The 16810-nt window shown below is 42.2% G+C and overlaps 1 protein-coding gene and 1 non-coding gene across 3 annotated transcripts; both read right to left on the bottom strand.

Moving 5' to 3' along the window:
• Window positions 1-2388: 2388 nt before the first annotated feature.
• On the bottom strand, window positions 2389-15393 carry SLC25A3 (solute carrier family 25 member 3). Of its 2 annotated transcripts, none has more exons than XM_075011459.1 (8): window positions 15267-15393; window positions 14983-15136; window positions 9960-10084; window positions 7677-7856; window positions 7346-7527; window positions 6406-6578; window positions 5589-5699; window positions 2389-5513 (listed from the first exon to the last, which is right to left on the bottom strand). In XM_075011459.1, exons 2-8 carry the CDS (start codon window positions 15128-15130, stop codon window positions 5353-5355), a joined length of 1080 nt encoding a protein of 359 aa, XP_074867560.1. In that variant the 5' UTR covers window positions 15131-15136; window positions 15267-15393; the 3' UTR covers window positions 2389-5352. The 2 variants fall into 2 exon arrangements, with proteins under 2 accessions (XP_074867560.1, XP_074867571.1); XM_075011470.1 differs by lacking the exon at window positions 9960-10084 and adding an exon at window positions 10245-10369.
• LOC142007731 (small nucleolar RNA SNORA53) lies at window positions 6876-7117 on the bottom strand. Its single transcript, XR_012644007.1, has one exon. It is a non-coding gene; the product is annotated as a small nucleolar RNA SNORA53 (small nucleolar RNA).
• Window positions 15394-16810: the final 1417 nt, after the last annotated feature.

Below are 16810 nucleotides of genomic sequence, written 5' to 3' on the forward strand. Positions count from 1 at the left end.
ATTAGCATATGGCCACGTGATTTGGAGTCTGGAAGCTCTTATACTTTCAATCCACAATGGGCAAATATCAGAATAATCAGATAAGCACCTCAGTGGATGGCTGATTGATGGATATTCTTTCAATGGGGCTCAACTGAATTTCCAATTTTTCATATAATTTATACTTACATTCATTATATGGTATGGGATCATGTAAATAAATTTGGTCTAGAGAGTATTTATCAGTTTGAATAGTTTCTCAACACTGCTGCTAGAGCACATGGGGCATTGGAAAGTGTTCTTGAAGTCCTTGAGAAGCCATCCACCTGCACCAGTTTATTCATGAGGCCTTTAGGAGAGTCCCCAGTGTATAAATTTTGCACCCCAAACATAGGTTGTAAGGTCTTTGGGGTATAAGCTGCCTTTTGGAGGCATGTACGGTGCTTTGCACATTAGAAGTGCTACTAGAATACAAATGATGAAATTAATCTGAGGAAGAGATCATGACCTTTGGAATATTTCCTAGTAGTTGGGGCTGCCATGAAACTATAGAAATGACAAAGCCTGATAAAATGCAAAACTTCATTGCACTGTGCCCCCTTCTGAAAGCTAATGTTACCATCTGACATCAAGATGGGGAACTGAAGCCTGAGCCCCAAAGCCCTAGATGTGTATGGGGAAGAGGAGAGGCTAAAGCCTGAGCCCCACCACCGGTGCTGGTGGGGAAAACCAAGGGCTTCAGGAATGGGACTTGTAACATAAGCTCTACTAACCAGGGCTGAAGTTCTCAGGTTTTATCTTGACCCATGTGTGACAAAACATGGCCACAGGGGCTACGGTTACAACAACCATCTGTCAACAGAAATCTGTCTGAAGAGACTTCCCAACAGAACTGTTGTTGACAGACTGAGGCTACAACAGGAAAACCAATCAGAAGAGCACTTTGTCAGAATGGCTGGACTGCTCAGCCCCTCAAGAAAACAGGCACCTGGAAGCACAGCAGACAGGGCTGCCCAGTGTTCTGGATGCTCTGTCAAGCCCCCCCAGAGCATTTACACAGCTTTTTTGTTGACAGAACCTGTTAACAAAAGGCATTCTTCCACCAAAAATCTGCCTCTCCCAGATGAGGAAGTGCCGACTTCCTTACCTGATAGATCCTGAGAGGGGCAAGAAGAACAAGTACTCTTCAGGGGAACAACAGTAGGAATATTGTGAGTTGAGTCAGGTATAATAATGAAATGGTGAATACTAGTCTCTTGGGAGTAGTGTGGCTCTGGCTGCTTTAGGGGAAGACTTTGAAGAGGCTATGCTAATGGCCAAACTGGAGAATACTAATGAGGCCCTGAAATTAATATCCAGTGCCTCATGTGAAGTGCTGCGGCTGGCAGCATGCTAAAGTGCCACATTTTACTCGTGTGCAGCTTGTCCACAGAGGGGTCCTTTCCAGGAGGACCCTGCAAACCTCAAAAACCCCTTATTCCTATCAGCTGGAAATTTTGACATTTGCAGGGTCCTTTCAAAAAGGACCCCCGTGTCGATGAGCCGCACACAAGTGAAACACAGCACTTTCAAAGTGCTATGGGCAGCAGCATGCTAATGAGACACTAAATATTAATTTCAGCACCTTATTAGTATTCTGATTTGGCCATTAGCAGCTGCGTCTACACGTGCACGCTACTTCGAAGTAGCGGCACCAACTTCGACGTTAGGCAGCGAGACGTCGAAGTCGCTAACCTCATGAGGAGATAGGAATAGCGCCCTACTTCGACGTTCAACGTCGAAGTAGGGACCGTGTAGACGATCCGCGTCCCGCAACGTCGAAATTGCTGGGTCCTCCATGGCGGCCATCAGCTGGGGGGTTGAGAGATGCTCTCTCTCCAGCCCCTGCGGGGCTCTATGGTCACCGTGGGCAGCAGCCCTTAGCCCAGGGCTTCTGGCTGCTTCTGCGGCAGCTGGGGATCTATGCTGCAGGCACAGGGTCTGCAACCAGTTGTCAGCTCTGTGGATCTTGTGTTGTTTAGTGCAACTGTGTCTGGGAGGGGCCCTTTAAGGGAGCGGCTTGCTGTGGAGTCCGCCCTTTGACCCTGTCTGCAGCTGTGCCTGGCATCCCTATTTCAATGTGTGCTACTTTGACGTGTAGACGTTCCCTCGCTGCGCCTATTTCGATGTTGGGCTGAGCAACGTCGAAGTTGAACATCGACGTTGTTGGCCCTGGAGGACGTGTAGACGTTATTCATCGAAATAGACTATTTCGATGTTGGCTGCACGTGTAGACGTAGCCAGCATGGCCATTTTGAAATTTTGGCCAAGCGTAGACACAGTATGCATGTAATGGTTAATGTGCCTGCTGAAGAATGGTGGTTTTCAATTATTTAATGCTGTTTTAATGACTCCAGCATTCAATTGGGCTACAGCTAAGCACTTTTTATTCCCATCATACAAACCCATGACATGGCAGAACTACAAAACAAATGTACTTCCATCCTTTAAAGCTCAAGAGAATGATAAAACAACAAAAATAAAGGTTACTGAAGCAACACAATTTCAAGCCCAAAATGACATGACTTGTGTAGCACAGGCCCCCAAATCCTATCCCCCATACTAACCCTAGCAAGTTTAGTGCAGAGGGGTTATTCCATTCATTCTAATAAAAGAACTCATTCGACATAATATCTATGAAGAGATAAGGGCTCAGTATTGTTAGTAGAAAGCCCTGTGTAACTTACATCCCAATTGTGTTACAGATTTGGTGCCTGGGGTACATAGCTGCACAAAATAAATTTGCATATGTGATTTGCCAGGGTAACATTTGATTGGTTTTGCATGTAAAGCACTAAGGCTGTATCTACACGAGCACATTTGTTGGCTAGCAGTGAACTACCACCTCTCCTACCACATTTCAATGACAAAAGCCACTTGCCGAGACAGCACTGGCACGAGCTGTTCTCCTACCATGTTGACAGAAACCTCACTTGTCAGCATAGAGCAGCTACACAGGAGATGTTAAAGCATTACAACTGCACTGCTATACTGTTTGCACAGCAAACAGACCAAACTTATCTTTTGATGCTACTTCATTCACATTTCTAATCCTAAACTGCACTCTGGCATGGAATTATTTTGGAATGTAACTTGAAACCCAAAGAGTGATATACAACATACCTAATAGGGGCTGTCTCTACACTAGCCCCAAACGGCCATTTTGATGTTTACTAATGAAGTGCTGAAATGCATATTCAGTGCTTCATTAGCATGCAGGCAGCTGCAGCACTTCGAAATTGACGCACCTCATCCCTACAGGGCTCTTTTTCAAAAGGACCCCTGCCTACTTCGAAGTCTTATTCCCATCAGCTCATGGGAATAAGGCTACCTGGAAGTAGACGGGGTCCTTTAGAAAAGGAGCCCCGTCGGGCCGAGCCACGAGCTGCATTAATTTCAAAGTACCGCGGGTGCCTGCATGCTAATGAAGCACTGAATATGCATTTCAGCACTTCATTAGTAAACATCAAAATGGCCATTTGCGGGGCCATTTCAAAGTTTGGGGCTAGTGTAGACATAGCCATGCAGTTACTGCAAACTGGATTTAAGGAGAGTTTGGGTAGCCCTACCAGAAGGAAACTGAACCTAAACTAAAAATTCAGGTGTCCAGAAAGTTTCTTCTTGCCTGCACACTGAAGAGATAGCAAGGTAGAAGTCTTACATGCCTTCCTCAGAATGTTACAGTATAGGATGACAGTAGATGAGTGTGTGTGTAATTTCCATTAAGTCAGATTACTGCAGTGTAACTGATACTGGACATCCTACTATAGAAGGTGGCATGCCTTATGCTGCACGCTTTTTAAAGAAAATGTGATTTACAGTTTATTTAACATTGTGTTTCTAGCCCACCATCCACAGCTTTTTATAATATTTGCCAACATTTTTATTGACTTCAGTGATGACTTCCTGCATGCTACTACAGGGAAACAAAAAAGCTTTAACGCTATCCTCTTCAGATGGCAAGGTCAGCTGGACCAAGGGTCTTTCAGTTTTCCACCCACCGTTAAGCTTCCACAATTTCTGCAGAAAAGTTATCACACAAAATTAAATTCGAGAGGCACCCAGTCATTCACTACAAAAATCAAGCTGGATGTTTATTCAATTTTATCACTGTGCACCACATCTCTCCCTTCCGTATATAGGGGGTTGGGGTGAAAATGAATTACAACTATCCATGCTACCTGTACCCAGACATTCTTAAACAGTACTCACTTCCAAATAAGTACTAGCAAGTTATTTAAGCAAACCCCTAGCAATTTCAATACTGAGCTAGCAGAAAGCAAGGTGTATTGACAGGTACAGCACCATCCTTGATTTATATAAGGTCAAAGCCATTTTCTGTACTTCTAAACCAGTATATGCACAAGCAAGTATAGTTGCCATTCCCTTTTGCTACCAGAGCAAGAGTTGAACTCCTCTAGGCAACTTAAAAATTTGAAGGGGAGAACCCTGCCACCCCACATGGGTCCTCCCCTACACTACAATTTGTGATTAGAGTTGTAGTGCTATGGCAGAAGGTGCTAATAGGCATGGCTAATACTGGTGTGACAGTAAAGGAACACACTAGACTGTGACTCTGATCCTCTTCACATCCCCACTGTGCACCTGGTGGGTTGCAAGAGATGAAATGTTTCTTAATCAAGGTGGTAACCATACATTATAGGACATCATACAGTACACCAAAAGCTTTATATTGTCTCAATTACCAGACTGTTTTGTGACTTAGTGTAAGAGGACCTAGTAGGCAGGTGGCTGATGCTGCCTCTTCTTTACTTGAGGGTGTCCCTATGATGCAGCTCCCTGGCTGCCATTTCATAGTCAAGACTACTAGCTGCTTGAACTATGATAACTTCCTTCAGATGGCTATAAATTAGGGGACAGTCTCCTGCCATCAAGCAGCAGCACCCCCAGATTACTAGAAGGCAAAATTCCAGTTTGTCACATTTGCATCCCTATAACTGAATTTGTTTGCCTGATATAGCCAAGGATACAGTGCTTACCCCCCTCTCGCAATAGTCTTAGACATTTATGATAGGGTACTAAGTTTTGAAGCTCATGAACTGCAAAAACTAGGAAAAAGATTCATGGTACAGTATTTGCTTTTGCAAAAAAAAAAAAAAAAAACACAAAAAACCACCTTTAAATTTACATCATACCAAAATGACACACCAATAACTCTAGCTCATTTATTTAAACATGACAAGTTTTTGAATCCTCATAATTGTATTAGATGCAGTATTTTAGTCTTCTACATGGTCAAATTTATATAAAAGTTTAATGAGCAAAGCTTCTCATTAATGCTGGGTCAACCAGGAAGATCAGTCCATGATTTGTCTATTCAGCTAAACCAAGCTTCTTCTTTAGGGATTCTGGCATTTCAGGTGGAGGTGGACGAGGAAGTCTGAAATAAACCTTGACAGAATCGTAGATGAACCACTGTAGTGCAGTCAGCGTACCAATCATAATAATACGAGCAAACAGACCCTTCCATACCCCTGTAGGTTAAAGAAGAAGTGTTAGCAACTGGAAGTAGTTATTCTGAGACTCCCATCTATGTTGGTAGTTCTTACCTCTGAATCCAAGCCTCACTAAAACCTGTGAAGCAGAACTGCCCTTTTCCTTGTTTAGTACAGACACCACAGAGTCAGCAGGATGAGAAACAATGGCACAGAAGACACCAGCTGAAAGAAATTTATCCAAACATTTAGTGTTTACAAAGTACAAAGGGACTTCCATTAGTACACAACTGTTAAGAGTCAGCAGTGAAGAAGCAGAGACTTCTCTGCAATATAGTAGCTATGCTGCAAGGAAAAATATGACTGCTATAGTTCTTAAAGCCTCTGAATGCAAAACCTGCTTTTTCACCTCTTAGGAACACTGGACTGTAATCATATACAAACAGCACCTTGTGTGAAAACCTCTACCCCATATCAACAGGTCTCTACCCAGCTATTCTCCAAATGGAGCAGTCTTGTGCAGTCACTCTGCACTTGGAAAGCTTCTATGTTAGACAGATATGGAGTTTCATTCTAACAAATTTAGAAGGGGTTAATTATGTATCACTTTCCTGAAAGCCTTCCTTTCCCTGCTAAACTAGTGATTTTGCCAACACTTGCACCTCTTCCACCTAAGGAACTCCTAAATTGCTCTTAACATAAAGAGTAATGTTCAATTGCCCTTCGTAATTCAGTTAAGAGATTCAAACAAGGCATGCCATTTAACTGCTCGTCATAAATTTTTGAAAGTTCTTGGAATAGTTTACTGTCTAACCTCATTAAGAGGTATTTCCAGTTAGTTTCTGAAATTACTGTAGCAAAACCCATGACAATTCTGGAAGAATCTTATGTCCTAAAGCATGAGCAATGAGCATTCAAAGTTCTTTCTTACCAATGTAGCCTGCTATAAATGTGACAACCAGTTGTTCTGGCTTCGAACATTCACTCCGTGGCTTCGGAACCACATACTTGTAAAGAGCCTCAACAGTACGCTCAAAGCAGGCAAATTTCATCATTGTGTATGGAATCTGTCTCATCCATAAAGGAACAACACCTTTGTAGAACCTTCAAATTGGAAGAGTAAGAATTGTTGCACTCTTCAGAATACAACAACAAATGCTAGCTTACTTAAAAGAACAACACAGAAGCAGTTCCAATTTACTTTATCAGCAGCATTTACGCATTCCCTAATTTTACAACTAGGAAAACAATCTAGCTTCTAGGTCTGCACAGTAAGCTGTGTTGCTAGCTTGTGCCATCTATTAGACCAATTTAAGTAACTGTATAACTTCTCAAAACAGGAAAGTTAAGGGGATATCCTTTTGTAGTCACTTCCCTGTTGTAACACAAGTTAATGAAACTCATGTCCGCATACCAGCCAAGTCCTGATAGTAAGAAAATGACATGTAGAACTAGTCATTGATATCAGAACATAAAAGGCTAATGTGCAGGTATGTTACTCTCACATGCCAATGACTCAAGCATCTCTGATTGTACAACAAGAAGTTGCTGAATATCAGTTGACTGGAACTGCCAGAAACTAATGTCAACAAGCAGAACTCAGCACAAGAGATATCCACAAAGATGGATCTAAGGAGCATGTGGACTACCTTAGCAGCTTGTGTTATAGTAATGCAGTTAACATCTGGGGTTTATCTTAGATATACAGAATCTTCAGAGTAGTGAAGGGTACTTATGTACAACATGACCACATTGGAGAAGGGAAAGATTTTAGTCAATGCTATAGCCACTATTAAGGGTAAACAGAATAATTTTCCTTCACTAAAAAGGGGTCAGAACTTTCATGCAGAGAGAACATGGAACAGACTTACGCCCATACACCTTCTTCTGCAAACATTTTTGGAGCAGCTTGTCTCAAAGTGTTAGCATATCCAGGCTGAGTCTGAATGCGAACCTTAATAGCTTCCATTGGAGCTAGAGCAATATCAGCAAAAAACTCTGCGCTGGCAGAGGCAGCCAAGTATAGTGATGTACGCCACAAATATGCATTCTCCTGAAATGCAAATGGAACCAAAGATTTTACAACTTAAGCATCTTTTTTAAATTTAATATTTCCAATGTACAGTAAAATGAATTAGCTACACAAACATGCAATATACAAACTGCATTTAAAAAAATCCAGTAGGTAACTTGAAAACTTACCTCTCCTAGAAGGTTGCCATATAGGACTTTGAACACTTCATAGAAACCAAATTTGCAAAGCCCCTGCATAGAGTATCCAAAAAAGGTTGGAGCCCATCCCTTAGCCAGACCACGAAAGCCATCTTCTTTAACTGTAACTGAGAATCCATTGAAGATGCTTTTGTATTTTTGTGGGTCCACCTAAACAAATTGGAAAATTAGCTTTACATGATTTAGCTGGTAGCTTCCCCTCACACACCTCCATCAGGACAGTTTTCTACCTCTTCTGTTATGGAGCTATAGGATTTTTTCCACTGAATTATTTTTACTCAACTTGTCTCAATTACTAGGCAAGTTGTCAGCTGTCTTAGGTCAATATCTGAAGTTTTTTTTGTTTTTTTTTTTTTTACTGGTCATTCCCCATTTAACAAATATAATCTCAAGAGGCGGCCCTTGGAAGTGAGGTCAAAGTGTAGACACATTTATCCTAGCATAACTGTGCCACTCTAGTTCCCCAAACTAGAATAAGCAGCTACATCAGTGTAACTGTCTATACTTAAGGTTTTGCCACAATAATAGTGTAATTCTGGATGTGCTTTTATTGGATATGGCTATGCCGGTAAACGGTAACTAAACTGGGCTCTGAAGCTCAGTAATCATATGGTATTTTCCATTTTATGTTTCTGAACGTATTATACAAATCTTAGTTTCAGCTCAAGATTTAAAAACCTGCAGTGTTGGCCATCTACAGACTTAAGGGTCTCAACTTCCCTCTGTCTGATTTCGTGTTCTTACTTCTGTATTCCAAGAATAGCAATAAGCCTTTCAGCAAAAACAAGGAGTCCTAAGGCACCTTGAAGACTAAAATTTGAGCTTAAGCTTTCAGGGGCTGGAACACACTTTTGTCAGATGCAACTGATGCCCGTTCAGCAGAGGCTGCTTCAGAAGTGCTCAGTAACCTGTACACTTTAGAAGTTAATATTCCTCTAATTAGAGAGCAATTGACTTAAGTCTTAATAAAAACCATATTTTTAAAACATGAATTAAAACAGTCCGGTAGCACTTTAAAGACTAACAAAATAATTGTTAATTTTGTCAGTCTTTAAAGTGCTACTGGACTGCTTTTTTGTTTTGACAATATCTAGACTAGCACAGCTATCTGTTACTATAAAACATGAATATTTACCTGGCTCCAGTGGTTTCAGCTAAACTATGTACAAGGGCTTACAATGTCTTCACCTGAAGCATAAGGCATTTGACTAAATGCTAGTTATATTCACTATCTTTCATTAGGGATCACACCTTCCAGCCTTAAAGGAGGATTAGAGATTTCTGAATGACATGCAATGCTAAGTGAAATAATATCAAGGCTGTTTCTTTAAGTAAGAAAGAAAGGTTGAATTGGCACAAAGTTCACTTCCATCACTCCCAGTCTCTGAACTTTTACCACCACAGATGTCTGTCAACTCTAGAAATACTACTGCCAGTGCAACATGAAAGCCAGTGAACTGCTAGCAGTTTAGAGCTGTGCTTTTACCTCCTCACTCTTGAAGCATGAGCTTTTGACCATACAGCTGCTTAGTTGAGCTATTTGTTATATTTCTGTGGCAATAATGTACAGATTCAAATGAAATGGGCACTCAGTCTCTTCAAGCCTGATTAAGGCTATTTTCTAATTTGACTGCTAGCCTGTTAACACTTTCCTGTAGTCATTGATAGGTAATCATGCAATACTGATTTAATCTGGCAAATCAAATAAAGTTATACTAAAATTTAGAATTAAACACAAGCATTAGAAAATGCATAAGTGTTGAAAGCCATTTGTTCATAAAAATGCTCAAGTTAAAAACAATCCAAAATCCATGCACGGAAATCTATTAGTTTTTATTTAACTCAGATATGCACATCAAATGTATTCAGATAAGTTACCTTCAGTGTATATCCACCCTACCTCCAGAATGCCAACAAACAGGTATATTATTACGTGTCACACACAAGTGTTTCCCTTTTTCTTAAGTCACAAATACTTAAGGCAACTGGTGGCAAACTTATGAATTTTGCTTTTGAATAGCTCGTAGCAAAAGCTGTTATTCATCTGCATCACATGAATGACAAATTCTGTTCATTATCCATCGGTTATATGCTTTATCCAACAAGAGCATTTCTTATTTCTGCTTTCTAGTCAGCAGTAGTGATAAGATATTCACCATACCCATTGCAAAACTTGTGATATACAGCCTCTGGACTTATTATGAAAAAAGATTACAAATCAAAGAAGTTTTGGAGTTTCATTCAGATACAAACCTGGATACGACATTTCACTAAATCCAGAGGTACGACTGCAGTGTGTGTCAGACCACAACTTAGGACCCCACCAAAGCCACAGAGAGCATAAAACTTGAGCGAGCCATATTCACAACTGTATTCTTCTGCAGCAAAAACAAAGACACCATGCTTTTACTTCAACTCCATGCACTACTGGAGAACATCTTGCTTGATGAATAACTTATTTCTCCAGCTTCTGTTAGACATTTATCACACTTCATAGCCATGCTTTAAGTTTTACCATATGCCGCATGCAAAACAAACCTGTATTCTGCATTTAACAAGGTCTAAGGGAACCAACGCTGTATGTGTTGTGCCACAGCTAATAATCCCACCAAAGCCACAAAGGAGAAAGAATCTGCCTGAACCATACGCACAGCTATATTCCTCTGTTTAATCAGAAAGAAGAAAATAAGTTTGTACACTTAACTGTGTAAGCCTATGAATAAGACAATTCATGTTTAAAATCTATTTCTAATAAACCTCAAACATATTAGATTGGAAATGACTGCCTTAATGATTCAAATCTCCCTGTGATATATTAGTTGGCTAAGAGGTTGCTCAAATGCTATGCCACTGGTTCATTCCTTCACCCCCATATTTTCAAACCAAGGGCAGCTGCCAACTTGAAAATGAGAATGTAAAATGGACAAATAAAGTTAAGGGAGCTTGCCCTTTTAATGAACTATTGAACTAACTATTTAAATTTGTGATTTAGTAGAGCACTTCAGTCTTTAGTCAGTTTTATTTAGGTTCCGGTATAAACGTAAAAAATAGAAGAAAGGCATTTGAAGTACAGAGAGTTAGGGCTCTGGCCTGGTCCAGGTTGTTGGACCAGTTAATTCAATCAGTGTAGCTCTGGAAAGGATGCTTTCATAAGCATGATTTAGAAACAAATGTAAAGAGAACCCATACAGGAGATTGCACTGGTTTAACACCATAGCCCTAGTTAAACCAGTAGAAGTTCTATGTGTAGACAAATCCTTAGTTTCATTAACTGTGCCTGTCCCTGATATTTTCTTCAAGCTGATTGTCTAGCCTGTTGGACTTTGGACATGACAGCACCAATTCATACAACAGGTAGACTTCATGAACAAGTATACCTACAGTTTTTTAGGCTTCAAATGGTACAATAAAATTGCAGGGCTTAAGATGCCAATGCCAGTGGAATTTGTTAGCACAGAATTTAAACTCTCATCGTCAAGGCTAGACACCTGCTTTTCAAGGAACTTTAGATGAGGAGTTTGCAAAATGTGAACTATCATGCCATCCTCAATCTGCAAGCTGTTCAATGATCCTTTTTAAAGATTCCATCAGTTTAAACCCCAGTCTGGACACTCAAGCTTAAACTGACCAAGGTTACAATGATTTAAGTTTGCAAAATAATCAAGCTAAACTGATTTAGGAATATTTACACACTGTTTTTACCAGTTTAAACTGATGTAATAATTTACCAAACGTGTTAAAAGTTGTGTTTTAACTGGCCTCAATACAGTCACATTCTTCTTCCAGTTTCTCAGCTGCAATTAAGAATCCAGAAAGTAGCAGTGAAAGAAACCTTCTACTCTGCTGCTTCGGACTATAAACAAAAGCAAGGTCTCACTGGAAGTCTTAATAAAGCAAAGTAGCTCCTTGCAATAACAGCCGTTTTTCCAATGTGTGTACATTAACCCAGTTTCCATCCAAATGCAGATTAGGACAAATAAGAAATCTAGTAAAGAAATGCATCACTTACCATTTTCAAATATAATAAAGATCTCATGTAGTTTGTAACCAGCATTTGCTTCTAGCTATCAAGTTTAATATAAAGGTTTCATTTAAAAAATGTGTTTTAATACTTCAACCAACCAATAAAAGTTAACCTCAGGAAAAAAAAACTGTCGAATTCAAAAACCAAGATATTTAATTCCGTATTGCCTGTCTTGCTAAATTATTAAAACTGGCAATTTAAATCTCAGTTTATTTCTCAAGCGTGCTAATTTGTAACATGTAACTACATTTAAAAAAAAAAATCAAACTATTTCAAAGTTAGTTTTGTTCTCCTTTTTAAAAAGAAACCTCATTTTATCTAATGTTCTTCCCTTTTCAAATCAGAAAGGGGAAAGGATGATGTCCAGATTTATCATTGGAGGATTCCCATTACTCCAAAGAAATATTCAAAGTAGCCTTACATTCAAAGTTACACTTTCAGAACCTTACTTAGGATATTTCCTTCATATGAAGCCGAATTAGTTCAACTCCATTGTGTACATTTGACTTTGTTAATCAGCACAGACAGGAAGAGTGGGATATTTCTTCATTTTAATCTAAAGTCAAGACACATGAACAACAAAGTGGCTTCCAGACACAAGGATGATTTCTGTTTAAAGTTATTTGCTTTATTCTGCTTCGGTTGAGTAAGGGACAACTTTCCAGAAAGAATGCACTGTGGCCAGTATCACCTCTGCAAGAACAGGTACATACAGGTTGAACTACTCTAGTCCTGCACCCTCAGGACCTGACAAGCGCAAAATGAGAGATCTGCTGGATCTCAGGAAGTCATTATTGTCTAGCAGCATTACCCACACTTACAATGCTTACTAGGTTCTTAGAAAACATTTGTATGTAAATTACAGCTAAATAAATAGCAAAGAACACACAGAGCTAAGACTGGTGGTTGAGAAGAAACTTTAGCACAGGAAACTTGGCCACACCCAGCTAACTAAAATCACGCTGTACCACATACGTCAGCAGACAAGAGCATGTGCCAGATTAGAGAGGTTCAACCTGTGCAATATTTAAGACCCAGAGTCATGGTAAGAATAAAGTCAAAACTACAATAGTTCTCAGGAATCAAACAAAACTTCTGCATTCAGAACAGAACTGATAAGCCAACAAACAGGTTTACTAATATACAGCATATTCTACAAAAGTTATGTAACTCACCCTTAATAGTCTTGACATAAAGGATGGTCTTATTGTAGGTGCCCTTTGCTAGCCTCAAGAGTAATATAGTCTGTTCCCAATGTCTCACTGCATGCAACCTTGGGAAAGCCACTGTTATTTGAACAGCTCAATCACATTTCTATTAGATATTTTAAACCTTCTGGAAAAGTATGTTAAGTGCTCAATTCTTCATCATTAAAAGGAAAAAATCCCAATATGGCATCCTTATTCTTTTTGCACACCGTTTATATCTGTGCAACCTAGAAAGGAGTAAAAGTTAGTTAGGAAGGGGCTCTCAACTAGAGGTCCAGGGACCCCTGCAGGGCCACAAGCAGGTTTTAAGGGGGCTGCCAAGTAGAACCAGTATTAGACTCACTGAGATCCGGTGCAAAAAGCATGCACCTGAAGCAAAGCCTGAGAATCATAGCTTTAGTGACCCCGGCAGTTTGACACACTGGGCCTCTGCCCTGCTTGCTGCGAAACTGTGACCCTGGCTTTTATAGGGACAAAAAATCCTCCGGAGACAGGTGGGCTGTGGAATGTTCACAGCACATCAAGGAAGCCTCAGAGAAAAAGGTTGAGAACCCTGAAGTACAAGTAGTACATGTCTTAGCTGCATGTTTATTATATACAGTAAACTCTTTCATATCCCACTTTATTATCCAGAACTCTCCAATAACTGCCATTTTAACCATACGTAAATTTTAGTTATGTTTTCCCTAAGTACACTATAGGGAAAGTAAATACAAACACACACAGTAAATACAGTATGTTTACAGTGTAAAATACTAGAGTTGGTAAATAAATATTCTACATACATTTTGTTTCTTAGTATCCAGTCTTGTTTTTCTTTAGTGTTATTCAAATATTCTGGATAAGAGAGGTATACTTAGCAATGCATATCTGGCAACCTCCAGGTCCTGGCGAATATGAAAGAGTTTACTGGAAGCCCAGAGTTGGGACAATGTGACCAAGAGGCTAGAGCAGCTGACCAGGTATCAGGAGACCTCAGTGCAATTTCCAGCTCAGCTACTGGGTTGCTGGGTGTTCTTGAGCATATCACCTCACCTTTCTGACTGTTTCCTTATCTGTAAAATGGAGATGTGATAAAACTTCCTCCATCCTCTTTACAAATGTCTACTTAAGAAAAAGTGCTCGTATTATTAACCAGAAAGTTTCCTTGACGTAAGCACCGTTGATATTTTTAATTACTATGGTTATACACAAAAGACCTGTCGTGACAAGAGAAAAATATTCTTCATTTGCCAAACTGCTGAGTTTGACTGCACTTTATGTACAGAAAGATGCCTTTACATGGATTTCTTAGGTGAAAAAGTCATTTTACCAAAGCACAACTAAGAGTCTGAATATCTGGCTAAGATATTCAGAAAGATGGCAGATACTTTGATTAATATGTCTAGATTTCCAGTTTGCAGTCCATTAATTTTAAGAACAGAAGCTGTAAGTCCTTCAGTAAAAACTTGAAGTCATTTAGGATTTTCCCTACATGCCCGCTTTATTTCTTCTATTGGTTCCGACAGCAAGTTGTTCCTCTGCCCTTTAAAAGTCCTGGTGCGGGCCATGCGGGATTTGCTCTCTAGCGATAAGGTAACCTTGCTTTCATTTAACATGCCCTTGCTGGGAGAATGAGCGAGAGGCAGTTTTGTGGCGGCTGCCAGCACCGCCGTGGGAGGCTACGAACCAGCCTGAGGCCTGGCCACATCAAGGTTACCGTGGCAGAGCAGGGCCCAGAGACGCAGACGAGCACCTCTTCTCAAGGTTTAAGGGAGAACATCAGCAGAGCAGGGCGATCGGGCTCTGGTGGCGCCAAGGACCCGACGCAAACCGGGAAGGAACCGGCTAAGACGACACGTGTCTACCCCACCCCGTACCCTTCCTTGCCCTCTAAACAGCACCAGAGAAGCGCGCTCAAGGCGGCTCCTCCCCAGCAGAGCCACTAGGCGAGGCCGGGCCGGGCCAAGCCCCTTCACCAAACGCCGGCGGCCAGAATCCGTCCTACCCCCAGCAGTGAGGGAGGCGGAGCGGCCTCCCCGCCAGGCCCAGCGGCGCCATTTACCTTCAGTGACAGCAGCAGCCGCCAGACTCCTCTTGGTGCTGGGCGGCTCAGCGGCGTCCGGGCGCTTCCTCACGCCGTCCTGGAGCAGCTGCAGATGGGGCGCGTGGAAGGGATTGAGGCGGGCGAGCGGCGCGACGGAGGAGAACATGGCGGCCTAGGGAGAGAGGGGGAGACGAGCGGGGGTTGCCAGAGGCTGCGCGCTCCCCCTCACAGGCTGCGGCCCCGCCGCCAACAGGACCCGACGGCTCAGGACAGCGCGCACCGCCCGCCCCACTGACACTCACCCTCTAAAATGGCGGCGGCGGCAGCGCCCGTTCCGCTACTTTCCTGACAGCTCCGCTCGGAGAGGCCGACTAGCGACCCCGCTCAATGACTTTGTCCTTCTCCCGCGGAGAGGGCGGGGCAACCGGCCTACGAGCTGAGGCGTGATTGGCGGAGAGCTCCGCGGAAAGGCGTCAGCGCGCTGACGTTCCGGAAAAGCCACCCCGGGGCTTCTCTCACGCATGCGCATTCCCTTATCCTTTCTCTCCCTCGCGGAAGCGCCCGAAGTAGGGTGTGTCACCGGTTTTCCCTTGGCCCAGTGCCGAGGACTGGCCCGAGCAGCCTGGCCGGGCGAGCGGAGTGGGCCGGCTCCGGGGGGCTGCTGGCCTCAGTGGCAGCGGAAGGTGGAGGCACAGAGCGGCAGCCGGCTTAGTCTGTAGCATCACAAATAACAAGCCGCTCTGAGGGGCTCAGCCAGTGAATCTGTTAGTCTGTAAGGTGCTGCAGGAGGACTTGTGATGGCCCGTGTCCTATGCCGTCCGGGCAGCGTTACATCCTTCCCGCTAGCCCGGCCTGCAGCGAGCACTCACGGCCCGCAAACGGTGACAGTGGCGTCCGTGTGCTCGGGCCAGATTTAAACCTTGGCAGAAAATGCCCATTCAGGTCCAACCGTCCCACTCCGCCTTTCCCCGCATCTTTCTTAGGTGGATGGGAAACGCTGGTGCCAAGTAGGGTCAGTAAAGTCAACTCCTGTGTCTGCTGCAAATGCCCCTGCCTGGGCATCCCAGTTCGTCACCTCTTCGCAGTGTCTCTTCCTCGCAAGCATGAAGCATGGTAGGTATCCCAAAGCCCGGCCCTATCCTGGCTCGTGGCACCCGAGTCCTTCAGGATCTGAAAAATTACAATTTCCCTCACTCGCTTACGTGTTGGAAACTATACTGAGGAGGGAAGTTCTCTTAGGGAGTGAGAAGTCACCAAACAAAATAACGGGAACAAGTTGCTTTAAGCACATATGTATACTCACTTTGCTCTAGGGTACAGATACTGACCTCTGTTAATTGCATTCAGAGGTGAAAGTGAGTGGATGTGCCCTAGTGTGCACCTCCAGCAAGAGCTGGCTGAATTGTGGCAAAATCCAGAAGGTTGCTATTTAAAGAGCTGGCTGGGATCCAGATTGCAGTAAGATAGTCAGTACCTGTAAGAAATTTTAAATTACTTTCACCCCTTATTGCTTTCCTGTCCTGTAACCGACTCCAGGGGAAATAGCACCTTTGTATATGAAAGCAGATTTTCTTTTTATATTGGTTAAGTTAAATTTCACTGCAAAATTTTTCCAAAGGATATAGCTGAGTTGCTACATTTTACATCAGTGTACGGGGTGGCACTTAAAAAAGCAGATTTTTAATCTAAATGGACTAGAACGTCTGCACCTTTTCATAAATATGATCCTGTGTAAATAAGTTTATTACCATAACATTCCTTTGTTCCACCAGGTCAGTGCACATTTTTTCAAAGATATTTCTAAGTGTTATCTAGGCAATTAACATTATGTAAAAAGCATAAATAC

The sequence above is a fragment of the Carettochelys insculpta genome, chromosome 1, assembly GCF_033958435.1.
Source record: "Carettochelys insculpta isolate YL-2023 chromosome 1, ASM3395843v1, whole genome shotgun sequence".
Taxonomy (NCBI): domain Eukaryota; kingdom Metazoa; phylum Chordata; order Testudines; family Carettochelyidae; genus Carettochelys; species Carettochelys insculpta.